This window comes from Knufia obscura (assembly GCF_036327395.1).
Source record: "Knufia obscura strain CCFEE 5817 isolate CBS 148926 chromosome Unknown scaffold_5, whole genome shotgun sequence".
NCBI classification, from domain to species: Eukaryota; Fungi; Ascomycota; class Eurotiomycetes; order Chaetothyriales; family Trichomeriaceae; genus Knufia; species Knufia obscura.
In genome coordinates this window covers 241,202-258,020 of record NW_027042691.1, presented here as the reverse complement: position 1 = coordinate 258,020, position 16,819 = coordinate 241,202, and the positions used below count along the sequence as shown (strand labels likewise).

At 50.3% G+C, this 16,819-nt stretch overlaps 3 protein-coding genes across 3 annotated transcripts; 2 read left to right on the top strand and 1 right to left on the bottom strand.

The window, feature by feature from the left end:
- Positions 1 to 15: 15 nt before the first annotated feature.
- Positions 16 to 1,816, bottom strand: PMZ80_004893 (uncharacterized protein; the record flags this gene model as incomplete). Its single annotated transcript, XM_064873316.1, has 5 exons — positions 16 to 159; positions 263 to 754; positions 810 to 1,332; positions 1,396 to 1,756; positions 1,813 to 1,816. The coding sequence occupies 5 exons, from the start codon at positions 1,814 to 1,816 to the stop codon at positions 16 to 18; spliced, it is 1,524 nt and encodes a 507-aa protein (XP_064730420.1).
- Positions 1,817 to 5,370: 3,554 nt separating this feature from the next.
- On the top strand, positions 5,371 to 6,831 carry PMZ80_004892 (uncharacterized protein; the record flags this gene model as incomplete). Its single annotated transcript, XM_064873315.1, has 1 exon — positions 5,371 to 6,831. One exon carries the CDS (start codon positions 5,371 to 5,373, stop codon positions 6,829 to 6,831), a length of 1,461 nt encoding a protein of 486 aa, XP_064730419.1.
- Positions 6,832 to 8,020: 1,189 nt separating this feature from the next.
- Positions 8,021 to 15,906, top strand: PMZ80_004891 (Type I Iterative PKS; the record flags this gene model as incomplete). The annotated part of the gene is made up of 7 exons (XM_064873314.1): positions 8,021 to 8,200; positions 8,250 to 8,336; positions 8,383 to 8,440; positions 8,492 to 9,348; positions 9,398 to 9,974; positions 10,025 to 14,715; positions 14,770 to 15,906. The coding sequence occupies 7 exons, from the start codon at positions 8,021 to 8,023 to the stop codon at positions 15,904 to 15,906; spliced, it is 7,587 nt and encodes a 2,528-aa protein (XP_064730418.1).
- Positions 15,907 to 16,819: the final 913 nt, after the last annotated feature.

Below are 16,819 nucleotides of genomic sequence, written 5' to 3'. Positions count from 1 at the left end.
ACTGCCCGTCAAGCCTCACATAGAGGTAGAAGCCAGAGCAGGCATTGAAGCATTTGTGTAAGCATCATCTGCAAGCCTGCTCATAGACCTCATTCCTGAGAGAAGTTGGGTTATTTGTTGAATGTTGATGTTGTCCAAGCCAAAATCTCCATGACGGTCCTTTAAAAAGTCCGCGCAGAAGCCAAGAAGCAACGGGGAGAACGGGTGGATCTAGCATGACTGTCAGCAATCATAGCACGGCTAGCCAAATGATTTCACGTACCTTGAAACGATTCAATTGTACAACCGAGTCCGCGAGGACGGCCAACTCTTGCGCTGCTTGTGCTGTACGCTCCTTAACCTTAAGAACGGCGTCTTGGTCTTCTGGTGTAATCCAAGTTTTAGACTCTAGGATCTGACAAAGATAGAGCATAATACTGTGAGACGCCATCTTGGCAAAAATGAGAAGACCGTCAGTGTCCATCATACTCTCAGAATCATGAAGACCGAGGACTAGAGATCTGGCCTTCAAAAGTTCTTCGATCCAGAAATGCCGATCCCAGAATCGTGAGGTAACGCGGCTGTATACATTCTCCACGGCAGCCTGCTGTGCATGTAGCATAGCTCGGGTGCAGATGGTAGCGATGATGATCGATTCTGAAAAGGGACAATAGCCCTGATCGGTAAACAGATTTACTGCTTCGGAGAGGAGGTTTTGTCTGGAGAGGCGCCCATACTGGAACTGCTCTTCAGGGACCGGAAGCCGGACTATTATCTGGGAATGATTGTCAGTGGAAACATTGACTTCTTCATGTTCGGGTCAGGCTTACGGCTGTCTCCTGAAAGGTCAGCGGCCGTTCGCTTCGCAGATTGATGAAGCAATCTATGGTATAAGCGACCCAGAACGTACGTCGCAATTCTTCTGTATGAACCTTGTCTTCATCCTGGGCGGCAGCCGTTCGCTTGGAGACTTGCTGTGGCGAATCCATCTCATACAAGCGGATGTACTGTAGAAGTCGAAAGCATGTTGCCGCACCTAGCCATCCTAGATCGAAGCTTGACTTTAAGAAGTCGTGGATCAGCAGTATTACTCGAGCTTGTGCATGCTCGATCTCAATGGAGTATGGGTCAAGATCTCTGTTCTCTAAAGTGTCGAGGATCCTGAGCGCAGCCGTACGTAGAGTGACACGTAGATACTCTGATTGCGTGGAGAACGTGCTAGCTAATGTCCACAGGGCGTATTGCAAGCCCCTTTGTGCCTCGGTTTTGCTTGGCTGATTGGCCCAGGAGAAGTACCGTCGGCGTTGCAAGATCGGAGCGAAGGAGTGCGCTCTTTCAAAAAACATCTGATCCCTGCATTTATGTCTCGTCAGCGTCATATACTATATGTACTTCTCGTCTGTACATCCGACCTACAAATCAGCGCGAACCAATTCTGGTATTTCTGGGTCGATGCCATAGCCAAATGTCTGCAGCACTTCCATATCCATGTCCATGCTCATCTCCTGTGGAAGGAATGTTGCGGTTCTATTCGTCGTTGTTGGCGGTGTGGGTAGCTGTGCGTTGAATTGAAACATTGATGTGTCACACGGCAGCTGCATGTCTGGAAGTCCCATGTCAGGAAAGTTTACTGGAGCTGCGGCAGAAACCATCTGTTCCTGCAGATGTGTATCCGAATTGTCGCATGGTAGCTGCATCTCTGGGAGTCCGACGTCAGGAAGATTTGCTGGAGCCGCGGCAGAGGCCATCTGTTCCTGCAGACGTGCTTCCAGGCTGGCTACATAAGAGTCAGGTAAGTCCAAGGCCGATGAAGCAGAATTTGGTACAACTCACACATTCTGGTCTGAAGGGCTTTCATGTACCCTTTCTTTGGACCACGAGGTGTTGTGAACGTTGTCTGTTCGCAGGTTATGCCGAGATCTGAACATGTCCCACAGTTGGGTTGTTGACCATCACAGCGAAGCTTGCGTCTGCGGCATTCAGCACAAGCTGGACCTTGTCTCTGCCGAGACTTGGGTTTCTCGCTTGGCTGGGCGGGTGCCGATGTCGTTGCCATCTCGGGCTTTAGTTGATGTGTAAGGAGGCTGGAATGTTCGAGATAATGTCCAAACAGGGACAACTGGTACAACAATATGTCGGACTACATAGTAGAGGTCTTGGATACAGAGCTCGGAGGCCATACATATCAGGAACTCGCAGGTGTGGCTCTGCCTGGTCCTACCGAACAGGTCCTCAACACAGTGCTGTACAGGCACGCCGATCGGAGCCCGTACAAGGAAGGTCGTGAATCTTATACATTGGAGCCGCTTGTCACACCTTATTCCTCTCCACGAGCTACGCGCATCTTCATACTTGTAGTAGGATTCAACACGTGTTGTATTTGGACTAGGAAAGGGCGTTCCCTTAGAGGCGCGTCTTGTTCCCGCTGCATACTGGAATCCAAGCGGCCAAAGCCGATCGCCATTTTTGGGAGACGCTAGAATTCAGATCCTTGCTGGTACAGAACCGTACTTGTACCTTCTCGTGCCATGCGGATACCCTCATACATGGGGCCGCGGTTACGAGCTACGCAAATGGCGGCGGGCCCATCCTTTCCTCATGCGTCAATCCGCATAGACAGAACCATATGCGGGTCACGCATGATTCAGGATTCCATCCACGCACTCTGTGTACCTGACTCTATTGGTAGACTGCCCACGTATCCTACAGTAAGGGAAACAACGTGCGAGTAAGTTTGTACATAGTGCATTGGAGACTCTTGCCCATCCCACTTGTGGGGCAATAGGGATGGTACTCAGTACGGTGGGAGTGTCGGTTCATGAGTTCGGCCATCCTATCAAACAAAGCCTGTAGACATTGACTGCTTGCTTCCAAGGCATATACGATCAGCAAATCAGAATTCTCACTGGTCCTGCCGTTATAGTACTGGTGTAGAAGGCCATTTTGTACCAGTATCATGAAACACTGAGAGCATCTCGTCGACGACCAAAGACACTGCCTGCGTGGTCACAGGTACTCTGTGACCACCATACCATTCGATGAGGCTCGCAGAACCGTCCTCGCAATGTTCGTGCAATAGTTTCCTGTGCAATTGCAAATTGGCGTCGTTGATTCCGTGCACATGAATTGTAGGAATACTAAGGCGTCCAAGCTTTCCACAGGTAGAGTCGATGTTGCTTATCGTCGGGAAATGGACCAAAGGACCCCTGCCAGCAAGAAGTATGCCAAAACGAAAGGTTTGCCAGGACGGAGCCGTGGTCCGGAGCCTTGGGCTTCCCGTTCGCATGTTTTGTTGCTGAGCTTTCAAGATGCTAGCACCGATTTTGGCCCCTTGGCTGAACCCCAAGATCCCTACCCATTCTCCACTAGCACCTGACAAGTTGTCCTGTCTGACAGCGAGATCGATTGCGGTGATTATCTCATCCGAAACACCATCGGTTTCACCAACGGCATTGTCAGGACTCCATCGTAGCCACGCTCGAAAGGGTCCATAATTGCTGTACACCGTCTGTACATCTGGTCCTGGTTGTGAAAAGAATGGGGCTTGAGCATAACAGAGCCTGAAATGTGGTTTGAGCATTGCTTCTAAAACGCGACATTGTGTACGAAAGATACGTGCATTGGTCCCCCCGCCATGTAAGCACAATATTCGAGGCAAGTCGAGACGACATATGTCATCTTTTGCGGTAGGATGATCGATGGCCCACATTTCAGTCTTATGCAGGTCGGTAAGGAGCCGGCGGAATTCGAACATGGGAAATGGCAATGGGATATTTTCCTCGTTGCGGTAGATGCGGCTGCTTTATGACTAACATCCTTGTTGGAATTCTGCAAGGAAACGGCGTGTAACGCGTCATAGATTCTGCAGCATCTCTCAATAACTTACTGACTGATTTGTCGGCGCATCTTCTGGCCCTTGTAGTTCCCCCTGCCATTCTTTTGTATGCATGCTGTCCCATGTCAGCCACAAATACGAACGCAACATGAGGAGTTAGTGTTGGAGATCTTGCTTGTTTAGCGAACCGTGGAGCTTATCTTTCGTTCGGAGCCTTAACTACCACTACTCCGGAGTACTGCTGAGCAAAACAAGCTGGTGCGCTCAATCACATACGAGTTTCACCGATCCATGGGGTTCAGGACCAGGAGAGCTATGCTGACACCAAGCGCACCAAAGGCATGGAGTTTTGCGCTCATGATCCATGTGGGAAGTGGAGGTTGGGAAAATCTACAGCACATTGGATGAGCGCGGTCTAATGCAACTCTGATATTCGGCGGGAAACATCAGCTAAATCTTTCAGTCATATCAGTATACCGTAGGCCTATTTCCCTATGCGGGTGTTGCTAAAAACAATGTAGCAGGAGATATGCTCTGCGATCGATCGAGTTGACAGTCAGGCTACAAGAGAGATGATGCGGTGTCGATTGCTTTTTTGAGGCCTACGAAGATATCGTAAGCGATACGGTACCCTCGTGGTAGTATCTGCGTACTTACACAACCACTAGCTAGGTACATGGCAGAAAATGTTTCCGCACTAGATGGTCCATACGCATCGAAGGTTTGTATCATGTTGCATCTACGCATGATAACTAATCTTCGCCAGCTGTCGACGCAGGGAGCTAGCGCCTGCTGGCGTGGAACGGGCAGCGCCGCGCTCTACTTAGCGGCTGAATAGCTTAACTCAATGCAGGCAGAAAGCTTGATGGAATTCCGCACTCATTACTGAAGTACGAAAGTTGCATATTGATGACACAATGTCTAACGGACGGTAAAGCATTATTGTTGATACTCCGAGGAGTACAGGAGCTATCCATATGCTACTCCAAGCATAGCTCACGACATACTAGCTTTGATCTGCACGTCCTTCAGGCGATTCGATGCAGAAGGTACATACATTTTTGCTTCTTCGTTCATCCGAATCTCAGCAGAACTACTGTTACCATTTGCATTCCACACATGCTGTACTCGCCTTATCTGCATACTGCACATATCCACATGTAGTACTCACCCCAACCTGGTCACAAGCTCCCGAATGCCAGCCACAACGCGCCGAAGTAAACCCTACAGTTTCGAGATGTTTCAAACACTGTGTCAAGGACTTTCATCTCGGACTTTCTTGCGTTTTCATGTTACCAGTCGTTAGCATCTTCATGGGCGATCTCCATGCCTCAATGTGCAAGCAACTATCGTACAACCGCAAAGATGTTTGCATGTTGTGTAGCAGCAGCAGAACATATTGGCCACATAGTCCTGCTACGACATCCGCGTAGCAGATACTCGCCAGTACAGGGCTCCCACTCATATGATCCCTAATTTGTTGCCCTTTAGTCAGGCCTGTTCATCGCAGTCGAAGAATCTGCACGAGCATTCGCAAGTCCCTCTACACCGCCGACATGCTTGCGCAACCTCTACAGCCACAAGATGCCGGCAAAAGCTTGAACGGACAGGCTACAGCTACCTCTGACTTCAAACATATCGCTGACGAGCTTGACCCTGTCCGTCAAGAGCCTACATACGCGGATGTCATGGGCCAATTTCTGCAGCTCTTTACCTACAACCACGGGGTTGCCTTGTTCAAGCTTGACGAGACCGTTCCTCGCAACAAGGTCATAGAAGAGTTTGAACAGGCTACTGCTAAAATCCTGGAAGTCATTCCATGGTTAGGGTATCGAGTCGTTCGCGAAGGCGTCTGTGACGGGTTTTCTGGAAGGTTCAAATCAACAGAATGGCCTGGGGACTCCCCTCAACACAGTTTTGTCAGGTTCAAGGACTGTACGGGGCTCTGCCCTAGTTACGACGAACTCGTTGCAGCACAAGCTCCGGCCAAAATGCTTGATGGTGGGCTTCTCTGTCCAGTACCTGGATTTCCCATGCCTTATGATATTGCGGAGCACGGTGATCCTCCTGTTTTCCTCGTGCAGGTCAGTTTCATCAAGGGTGGTGCTCTCGTGAACTTCTCCAACCAGCACAATGTAATGGATGGTACGGGATTGTTCAGAGTGATCACCCTTCTAGCTTCTGTTATGTGTGGGGAGAAAATTCCTGCCGAGGTCATCAAGCAAGCGAACCGCGATCCAGCAAGTGTGGTCCCTCTTTACGGTCCAAACGATGTCATTCGGGATCACAGCTGGCTGAAAGCAACTGCCAGACCTTTGCCAACAACATCTTCATCTCGCACAGCGCGCTGGACGCAGCTTCGCTTTTCTCGAAAAATAGCACAGCGCGTCAAGACTATAGCCTCTGACCCAGCTGGCTACGACCCTGCTGTTCCATTCGTCTCGTCAGAGGACGCCGTCATATCTCTCTATTGGAAATGTCTCGCTGGTTTTCGGGTCAAAGATGGCGTTGATCGAAGACGAAGCTCTCGCATGCTGCGAGCGATAGACTCCCGTGGCGTTCTGGGTGTTTCTCACAGCTTTATGGGTCAATTGGTATACTACTCGCGTACTTTCTTGACTCTGGAAGAGCTCATAACTCTACCATTGTCTTCAATCGCGTGCAGCATGCGCAAGAATCTTATCAACGACAACACCGAGTTTTCGGTGCGCAGCTATGCTACATGGCTATCTCGGGTACCGGACAAGTCGACTCTGATTTACTGTGGTCCTGCGGATAGGACCACCGACATCTCGTGCTCCTCAATGGCTAATGCATCTCTAGTGTTCAAATATGGAACACTTGGCGAACCACAGTTTATCAGACGACCTAATCTGCCACCTGTACCAGGCACCTTGTATTTCTATCCTCCGGACGCATCTGGGGACATGAATTTGCTGGTTTGCCTGAGCGATGAGGAAATGTGGGAACTCAACAATAATGACTTATGGGCTGCAGCAACCCAAATTATTGGGTGACAAGGTATCGTGCTTCGCCTATTCATCGTACCTACATAGCAATTCGAGACGGAATTGATTAACACGCGAACGAGCTCAACTTTCCTGCAATTTCTATTACGTATTCCCTCATCTAAACGATGCTCTTCAATCATCGCTAAGTTAAGAGGTGCGACCTATGGAAGACAGTGGTCACAGCCGAGTCGCAAAGTGGATAGGTAAGTAAAGGTCGTATGATACGGTAAACACGAGCGTATTATGCCAAGTAGAACAAGTAGAAATGCTTGCTAACGCTACGAATCTCGGATATCTTATCTTCGAATGAATCTGTCTCGATCTTGACTGCAATCTGGGCGAAGGATGAGGCTCCGAAGATCGAGCTTCGAGTTGACCCAGCCGTTCTGACACGCGTATTAGACGCTAGTACAAGCTTGGTGGTGCCTTGCACGGTCGGTCGACGTGCTAGTGGCCAGTCACCCGCCGGAAAGCGGAGTGGTCGCTACACCTGCCCAAATTTGTGCTTGAGGCGGACATTCCGCTTTTCCGCCAGTCTCAAGCACAAATTTGAGTAGGTCGAGCGACTGCGTCGATCGACTGGGGGGTGCCTGCCTGAGCAATCCTACAGTAGACAACAATGACGTCTTAGTCCTCGACAGCTTACACGTGTAAACTTCGCGTGAACTCTTTTCAGCAGTATCTAGATCAACGGAGTTTCTTTTCGTGATCTGAGCTTCAAGTTACTGTTGTGGATTTAGGTTCTATCAGTCTACCATCGCAGACAGCCGCAAACACTAAGCAGACGGTATGCGTGGTATCAGCCCTACTACCCTATGTCCCTCGGGCGGACAATCCCACGAGGACGAATGGCCGCTGACTCAGCCCGGCCCACAAGATCAGGCTCCGCGCGCATGGTATCCTACAGCCACGTGTGTGCCATACCCTCGCACATGGCGTTGGCACGGCTTGACATGATAGTACTAGCCCTTGGAAAACCATAGTTGGCCTCTATCGGAAATGGACAAATTCATACGGAGCTAGTTTTCACAAGAAGCGTGTCACACGTTGTTCGTGAATAGATGGTCCTCGAAATCATGTCGTGCCAGCCAGTTAGAGATGGAACAAAAGGCTGGCCGACCCTATTCATCAAATCTTTCATCTGGCCATCGCAGGCTGACAGGATATCTCAACATACCAATTCATCCTCGACATCATGGCTTCGCAAATGCCTATCGCCATTATTGGAATGGGCTGCCGTTTCGCTGGCGAGGCGAGCAACCCAGAGAAACTATGGAAGCTCTGTGCAGAGTCCAAGAGTGCTTGGTCTGAATTCCCTGCCTCGAGGTTCAACCAAGACGCATTCTACCATCCGAATGGACAAAAGCTTAATACTGTAAGCTTGGCAAAGCTTTGAACATCGGGGCCTGCTAATATGACGGTAGATGAATGTCAAGGGTGGACATTTCTTATCTGAGGATGTAGCACTATTCGATGCCAACTTTTTCAACTTCACTTCAGAACTTGCCTCAGTACGTCGAGCAACTAGGAAAGATACATATACTCACATTCATACAGGTTTACGATCCACAATTCCGACTTCAATTAGAGCTGACGTACGAGGCATTTGAAAATGGTAGGGCACCCTGATTTGGTACCACAGAGTTTGCTGGCTAATGTTCCGTAGCCGGACTCTCGCTACAAGATGTGGCAGGTACCAATACGTCCGTCTTTGCCGGCTCATTTTTCCACGACTACAATGAGATGCACATGAGAGATCCAGAGACTTTACCACGTGCTCTGCTCGTAAGCGTCGGTGCCGCCATGGCTGCTAACAGACTTTCTCATTTCTACGATCTTCGAGGCGCAAGCCAAACAATCGACACTGGATGCTCAACCACTCTCACCGCGTTCCATCAGGCTTGCCAGAGCATCCAAGCGGGTGATTCAGATATGTCTGTCATTTCTGCATCAAATGTTATACTAAACCCAGACAACTTTATGGTCATGTCGAGTGCATTCTTATCCGAGGCTGGCAGGTCATATGCTTTTGACAGCCGAGCTAGTGGATACGGCAGAGGAGAGGGATCCGCTACCGTCGTTATCAAGCGCCTCGACCACGCTCTGAGGGATAAAGATCCTATCCGTGCTGTGGTACGTGCGACTGCACTCAATCAGGATGGGAAAACAGAGACTATCACAACTCCTAGCCAAGAAGCTCAAGCAGCCTTGATTCGCGAATGTTACAAGAAGGCAGGTCTCAATCCTGCTGATACGACTTACTTCGAAGCACATGGCACCGGTACACCAACGGGGGATCCTATAGAAGCTGGTGCAGTAGCTTCTGGATTTTCGCAGGATGGTGCACGCCCTTCACCGCTCAAGATCGGTTCGGTGAAAACTAATGTTGGTCACACTGAAACTGTCAGCGGTCTTGCAAGCATTATCAAGGTTGTCATGGCTCTGCAACACAAGCAAATACCGCCCAACGTCAATTTCGAAAAGCCGAACCCGGCAATACCTTTCGATGAGTATCGAATACAAGTAAGCTTCTTTGATGGCATCTTCTACTCTTTTACTGACGCTTTCCCAGATTCCAACGAAGCTGGAGGCTTGGGCCCGTCAGGCTGGCATACGGCGAGCATCTGTCAATAACTTTGGTTATGGCGGTGCCAATGCACACGCCATATTAGAAGATTATGCTTCGTATGCAGCCTTCAACAAATCAGAAAGCCCCCTAGCCAACCACTGTCGGGATCTGCCCAGCTCGCCTCGGTCGAGGGTCTTCACATTGAGTGCCAAGGATGAACAGGCTGCGACAAGAATGGCCGCAAATCTTGCTGAGCATCTGAGAACCATAGTGACTGAGTCAGAGCAAACATATCTCGACAGCCTCGCGTATACGCTTGGTCAGCGCCGCTCAAAGCTTCCATGGGTCAATACTCAATCCGCCAAATCGATCAGCGAACTGATTAATAAGCTTGAGGTGTCACAATTGAGTCCGAGAAGGACCCAAGAGAAGCCTCGTATTGCTTTTGCCTTTACCGGGCAAGGTGCTCAGTGGTGGGCAATGGGACGTGAACTTATAGAAGCTTACCCTATCTTTAAGGATACGATAAACGCCGCGCAGAGTCACCTAAGTGACCTTGGATGCACGTGGAGCATCATTGGTAGGAGCTTCCTTTGACACTGCTATTAGCTCATCACTAACCCCTGCTAGACGAACTTCTGAAAGGACCAGAGGACACGCGAGTAAACGAATTGGCCTTCAGCACGCCTTTGTCTGCCGTTGTGCAAATTGCGCTGGTTGAGCTTCTTCGCTCCTGGGGCGTTGTTCCGGCGGCGCTATGCAGTCACTCCAGCGGAGAAGTTGCAGCAGCCTATGCCTCGGGCTCTCTCACTCTCAAAGCTGCAATGGCTGTCGTATTCGCTCGTGGTCAGATAGCCGGCAAGACCATTCCTGGTGTGGTCGAAAAAAGAGGTGCAATGATTGCGACAGGTCTTGGTGCTGAAGAACTGGAGCGCATCTATCTCTCAAGACTCCCCAAAGGTTCGGTCGTCGTCGCCTGTCTCAATAGTCCAAGCAGCACGACTGCCTCTGGTGATGCTGATGCCGTCGATCAACTCGAGAATATGCTCAAAACCGATAATGTCTTCGGTCGACGACTCAAGATTGACTGTGCCTATCACTCGCATCATATGGAGGCTTTGTCACCAACTTACCGACAATGGCTAGATGGACTTATCGCCCCTGACGGAAAGATGGACCCTGCCGTCATATACGCATCGCCTACAACTGGACGGCGCGAAATTGACGGCTCGCGTATAAGTGGCCCCAAGCATTGGGTCGACAGTTTTGCGAGCCCAGTTCAATTCACGAGAGCCTTGCACGCCATGTGCTTCGAGGACGAGGACACAACGACATCTGATGTGGATGTTATCATTGAGATCGGCCCTCATGCAGCACTGTCTGGTCCGATCCAGGAAACGGTCGCACAATCAAATTTCCACGGCTGCAAGATTCAATACCTGCCGAGTCTGGTCAGGAAAATGAGTGCTTTGGACACAATGCACGCTTTGGCCTGTGAATTGGTTCGAGCTGGCCATCCTCTTGACATGGGCAGTGTCAATTTCCCCCAAGAGCTTCCAGATGTTCAGGTCCTTCACGACTTGCCAACATATCCTTGGAATCATCAAAAACGACACTGGTCCGAGCCGCGTATGAACCGTGTGCACCGACACAGAACACATACGGATCATGATCTTCTCGGTTCCCTTGTACTCGGCACAAACATGCTGGCGCCCACGTGGCGCCACATCCTCCGGCTTTCAGATCTGCCTTGGCTACGTGATCATGTCATTCAGAGTGACATTGTTTTTCCAGCTGCAGGCTATATTTGCATGGCAATTCAGGCTTCCCTTCAAGTGGCTGAACTTAACAATCAGATCGCGCTGGGATACCGCTTCCGCGACATCGAAGTCCTTCTGGCTCTAGTCATCCCGGATAATGCAGAGGGAATCGAGGTGCAAATGACATTCACGCCCACCAGCTCAAAAGCAATATACGCATCTGAGTGGACGGAATTTCATGTCTATTCGATCAATAGCGAAGGACAATGGACTGAACACTGCAAAGGTTTGGTCCAAACAGAAATTGCGACCGCTGACGATGCCAAAGCTGATGTTTCGCAAACGGCACTCTCACGACTTGACAACCACGGTCCGATGGACGCTTACAGGAAGAATCTGGCCCCCACCGACGTCTACAATGCTCTTCACCACATCGAAGTCAAGCATGGACCAATATTCCGTAATCTGACTCAGGTAAAAGCTCGCGATACTCAGGCTGTTGCAACATTCACCATCGCCGACACAGCTGCCGCACAACCATATAAGCATCAGCACGCCCATGTCATACATCCGACTACATTGGATGTGCTGTTCCAGTTTGGCTACGGGAACTATATCGCTCTTCCTGGCGCAAACACATCTGCTTCATTTGTCCCTCGAGTCATAAAAGGGTTGTACATCGCTCACGATATTCCCAACGATCCAGGCCACGAGTTCCGGGCTTACTCTGAAATTGTGGGCGAGACCTCTCAAAGCTTCGACGCCGACCTTGTGGTTGTCAACCATACTTCTGATGGCGTATCACCTAAACCAGTTATGTCCGTCGATCACTATATCACACGATCCCTTGGCGAGATCATGCAGCCCGAGGACACTTACAACAAGCTCGCAAGAATCTCATGGCAGCCTGATATCAATGTGTCTAGTGCCGCTAGTATGAGGAGAGCGCTTCGATCTCCCACTGAAGAGAGGACTGCGCGTACATTCTCAAACCTGCAAAGGCTCTGCATGTCATACATGAACCAAGCCATACAGAACATCTCGCGGAAAGATGTCTCCAACATGGAGCCACACCACAAATATCTCTATTACTGGATGCTGCTTCGCGCCGAGATGGGTTTTAGCGATAAGGTTTTTGCATGCGACGAAAGTGAGGCGGAAGACTCGTCATCCGCCATGGAAACCTTCTTGCAGGACGTGGAGGGCACCGTTACAGGACGCCTACTCTGCGACGTTGGTCCAAAAATAGCATCTATTATGAAGGGAGAAATAGCACTCTCATCAATAGTGCCACAACAGGACCTCCTCTCGAAGCATCTCTCTGAGCCTGCAGGCAGCTCGCAATGCGCAGACAAAATTGCAACATATGCAAAGCTCTTGGCACATAAGAGGCCGCAATTGAGAATCCTGCAAGTGGCAGGTGCCAATGAATCTATCGCTGCCAAAGTCGGCCAAGCACTCGGTGATCACGCAACGGATATCGTTGATCGTTACGATATTACAAGCATCTCTGAGGAGGGTACCAGAGCGATCGAGTCACGGCTGGAGGCCTGGCAGCAATTGATGACCTTCAGAGAGCTCGACATCGACAAGAATCTAGAAGCACAAGGCTTTGAGGCTGCGAGTTACGATCTCATCCTCATTGACCAAGTTTCAGACACCCTCAAAAGTCCCTCAAGAGCACTTATCAACGCCAGAAAGCTGTTAAAGCCTGAAGGCTCCCTTGTTTTCACGGATCCAAGACGGGACTTGCCGGATCGGTGGCTGACTCTGGGGCTTTTGCCTGAGTGGTGGCAACAACACGAGGGAAATAGCTCCATCCAGCCAGCGTTGTCAACATCGGCCTGGAGCGCTGCACTTGACGACGCCGGATTCAACGGCATTGACCATGTATTCTATGATACGGAGCACAAAGAACAGCACTCTTGCAGAGTAATTGTCTCTACAGTATCGGCGAATACTCCTCCAGCAAACTATGCACCTGTTGTGCTTGTGACTTCTGGAACTCCTCCGCCTTCAACATGGCTCGATTCTGCCACCTCGGCGCTTGCTACTATCACGGGTTCTCGACCATCGATCGAGCCACTGGAACATGTTCAGGCAGATGGCAAACTCTGCATCTTCCTGGGTGACGTTGAGCGACCATTCCTCAGAGACCCCACACCCCAAGAATTCACGGCTCTTCGAGATCTGTCGGCCAGATCTAAGGGACTATTGTGGCTGACCTCTGGAGCGGCAATGAACTATTGCAACATCGATAACAGCCTCAGCCAGGGCTTCTTACGGACCTTACGTACCGAGTACGCTGGCAAACGAGCCATCGTCCTGGACCTAGATCCAAAGCAAGACGGCTGGTCGTCAAGCTCTCTTGGTGCAATTCGAAGTGTCTTCAAGGCGTCATTCGACTATACACAGCATATCGACGATTTCGAATATGCTGTACGTGACAACGTCATTCATGTTCCTCGTTTCTACAAAGACTACGAGAGGAACAGAATGTTCGTTCCTCCGTCTGCTCAGAAGGACACTGCCGGAATTCAACCATTGATGCAGCCTGGCCGAAGGTTACAACTAGCTATCGGCACTCCCGGCATACTCGACACTCTTGCTTTCGTGGATCGTGACGATGCGGGTGTGGCCCTCCAGGCTGAGCAAATTGAAATCCGGCCGAAGGCTTTCGGTGCAAACTTCAGAGACATTATGTCCGCCATGGGCCAGCTGGATACTAATACCATGGGGTTTGAATGTGCTGGAACCATTGCTCGTGTAGGTTCCGGCGCTGCCGAAAAAGGCTTCAAAATGGGTGATCGGGTGGCAGCACTCATGAGAGGTGATTACTCAAATGCCGTCCGCACTTCCTGCACCAACGTGGTGCACATGCCCGAAGACATGAGCTTCGAAGTTGCGGCCTCGATCCCCAAATGCTACAGCGCGGCTTACATTTGTCTCAAGGATATCGCTCAGCTCCAGAAGGGAGAATCCGTGCTCATCCACGCGGCATGTGGAGCACTCGGCCAGGCTGCCATGATGATCGCACGACATGTCGGTGCCAACATCTTCGCAACTGCATCAACATCCGAAAAACGTGATTTTCTGCACAAGACCTACGCCATACCTCTGGAGCAGATCTTCAATAGCCGGGACAAGTCCTTTACCGCTGGTGTCCTCCAGGCCACCCAAGATCAGGGTGTGGACGTCGTGTTGAACAGTCTTTCAGGCGCATTGCTCCAGGAGAGTCTGAACTGCGTGGCACAATTTGGCCGGTTCATTGAGGTCGGCAAGAAGGACTTCGAATCTAACAATAGTCTCCAGGTTGGAGCCTTCACACGCAATGTGTCGTTCTCCTCCTTCGACCTTCTTCAGTATGAGGAACACAAGGGTTCCCAAGTGCAGCGAGCACTGAAAGAGGTGATGGCCCTCGTACAACAGCAGGCGATCTCCTTGGTCCAGCCTTTGAATGTGCGACCTTTACCAGAGATTGAAAAGACTTTCCGTCTTCTGCAGAGTGGCAAGCAGATCGGCAAGCAGGTACTGAGTGTGAACGACGACGATCTTGTGTCGGTAAGTGAAAGAATGCTTTGGTATTCACGTCCGCCAGCTAATGCTTTATTACAGGTACTCCCTCGTACTCCAGTCGTCAAGCTATGCAGCGATGCGTCCTATCTCGTGGTCGGAGGCCTGGGAGGCATAGGGCGAACAGTATGCGAGTGGCTCATTGGACGAGGTGCTCGAAACATTATCGTCATGTCTCGAAGTGCTACTGCAGAGAAGATTCGCCCTTTTGCGGATGAAGCTGCACAGCGTGGTTGTCGAGTCTACGCATCGGCTTGCGACATTGCTGACAAGCAGTCAATCCAGACAGCCTTCGACGACTGCGACAAGAACATGCCACCCATTCGTGGTGTCATACAGGGAGCCATGGTACTTCAAGACTCCTTGGTGGAAAGAATGACTCATGAGCAGTGGAACGGTGCAGTACGACCAAAGGTTCACGGCAGCTGGAACTTGCACGAAAGACTTCACAGCAAGGAGGTCGACTTTTTTGTTCTGCTCTCATCGCTGTCCGGAATTGTTGGTCTGCCCAGTCAGTGCAATTATGCAGCTGGCAACGCCTACCAAGATGCTCTGGCGAAGCACCGATTGAGTCAAGGTCTCCACGCAGCTGCTGTCGACATCGGTGTTGTCCAAGCGGTCGGTGTTGTTGCAGAGAACGACAAGCTTGCAGCTGGACTCAAGCATTGGAAGGCACTTACGGAAGATCAGGTTTTACAAGCCATTGGATCCGCCATTCTGTCTTCGCCTCAAGATCCGTTACTTCTCGGCATTGAAGGCGCTGATTGGGCGGCGTCAGGCTTGAATCGCGATCGAAGATTCTCGCCTCTGAAACCGAAAGACAGCTCCGCAGACCATGGCTCAGATGGCAAAGGTGGTGGTATGGGAGAGCTGGCAGCCTCCATTGCCACTGCATCAACCTTCGACGAAGCATGTGAGGTGGTGGTCAAAGCCATCGCGAAGCAGCTCGTGGACATATTCATGATGGACGAACGAGATGTCGATGCTACCAAATCTTTGGTTACTTTTGGTGTCGACTCTCTGTCAGCGGTGGAACTACGGAATATGTTGGCTTTACGTGCTGGAGCGGAAGTGTCCATCTTCGAGATCATGCAGGCTACATCAGTCAATGCATTGGGCAGCGTGATTGCTGCTAGAAGCTCTCACATTGATGCGACACTTGTGCCAGCAAAGGACTAGGGAGGAGATATCGAGTCAGGAGGTTTCCAGGCAGGGTAGCGATGACGGTAACCATTTCTCAGGCTTCGGTTCTCATATCCGACAGTGGCGCAACAATGATAGACTGCATATGTATAATCTCATCTTTCTGATATTCCATATCATCAAGCATGGCGCTTTCACGTTTCATGTTGTGGCCAGCCCCGTAGCCCACAGTTTTTGTTGCTTTGTATTGCTCCGCGATTCTATAAGAGCTGAAATACCCTTGAATCGAAATTTATACTTGGGCTTCATAGGCGCAACCTAAACCTTGCAAGGCCGCCCCAAGCCTATCGCTGTATCCAAGATAAAGCTCGCGCAGTTCACCCTTGACTTGATACGTCTTCCGTTGCCTTCAAGCTGAATCATCAGCCTACGAAACCACTCGATTTGCGATAGACATCCAGAATACGAAACCACGATGATATGCAGATGTCTTCGAGGCCTGAGGCTTCACGCCACGCCAGGACCAGATGAGCGCCTATACGGTGAAAATTAGTGCTCAAAGCGCCACGATGACTTTCCGGGATGCGGGCCTGTTGATAAAAAAGATTGCTGTATTATCCTTGACTGTTCTACCGTAGCTTTAACGCCCTGGAATTCACACTATATATTTCTTGCCAGTTCACACTTGCAAGCCAGTACCAAAAAAAACGCGGACCGCAAAATTCTAGGGTGAATCGTTGCCCCGGAAGTGACGCCTAACAAGAAAAGAGTGCCCCTAGCAATAGGGACCACCAGCCTAATTTAAGCCCTAGCTTTATTTTCCCCATGAATTTGCGGTCCGCGCTTTTTTTGGTACTGGCTTGACTTGGTGGCTGTGTTCTTGGATTCTAGAGCCTAATGGAAAATGGAGAAGAATACGGTAAGCTATTGTACCAGATTGTGTCAATGG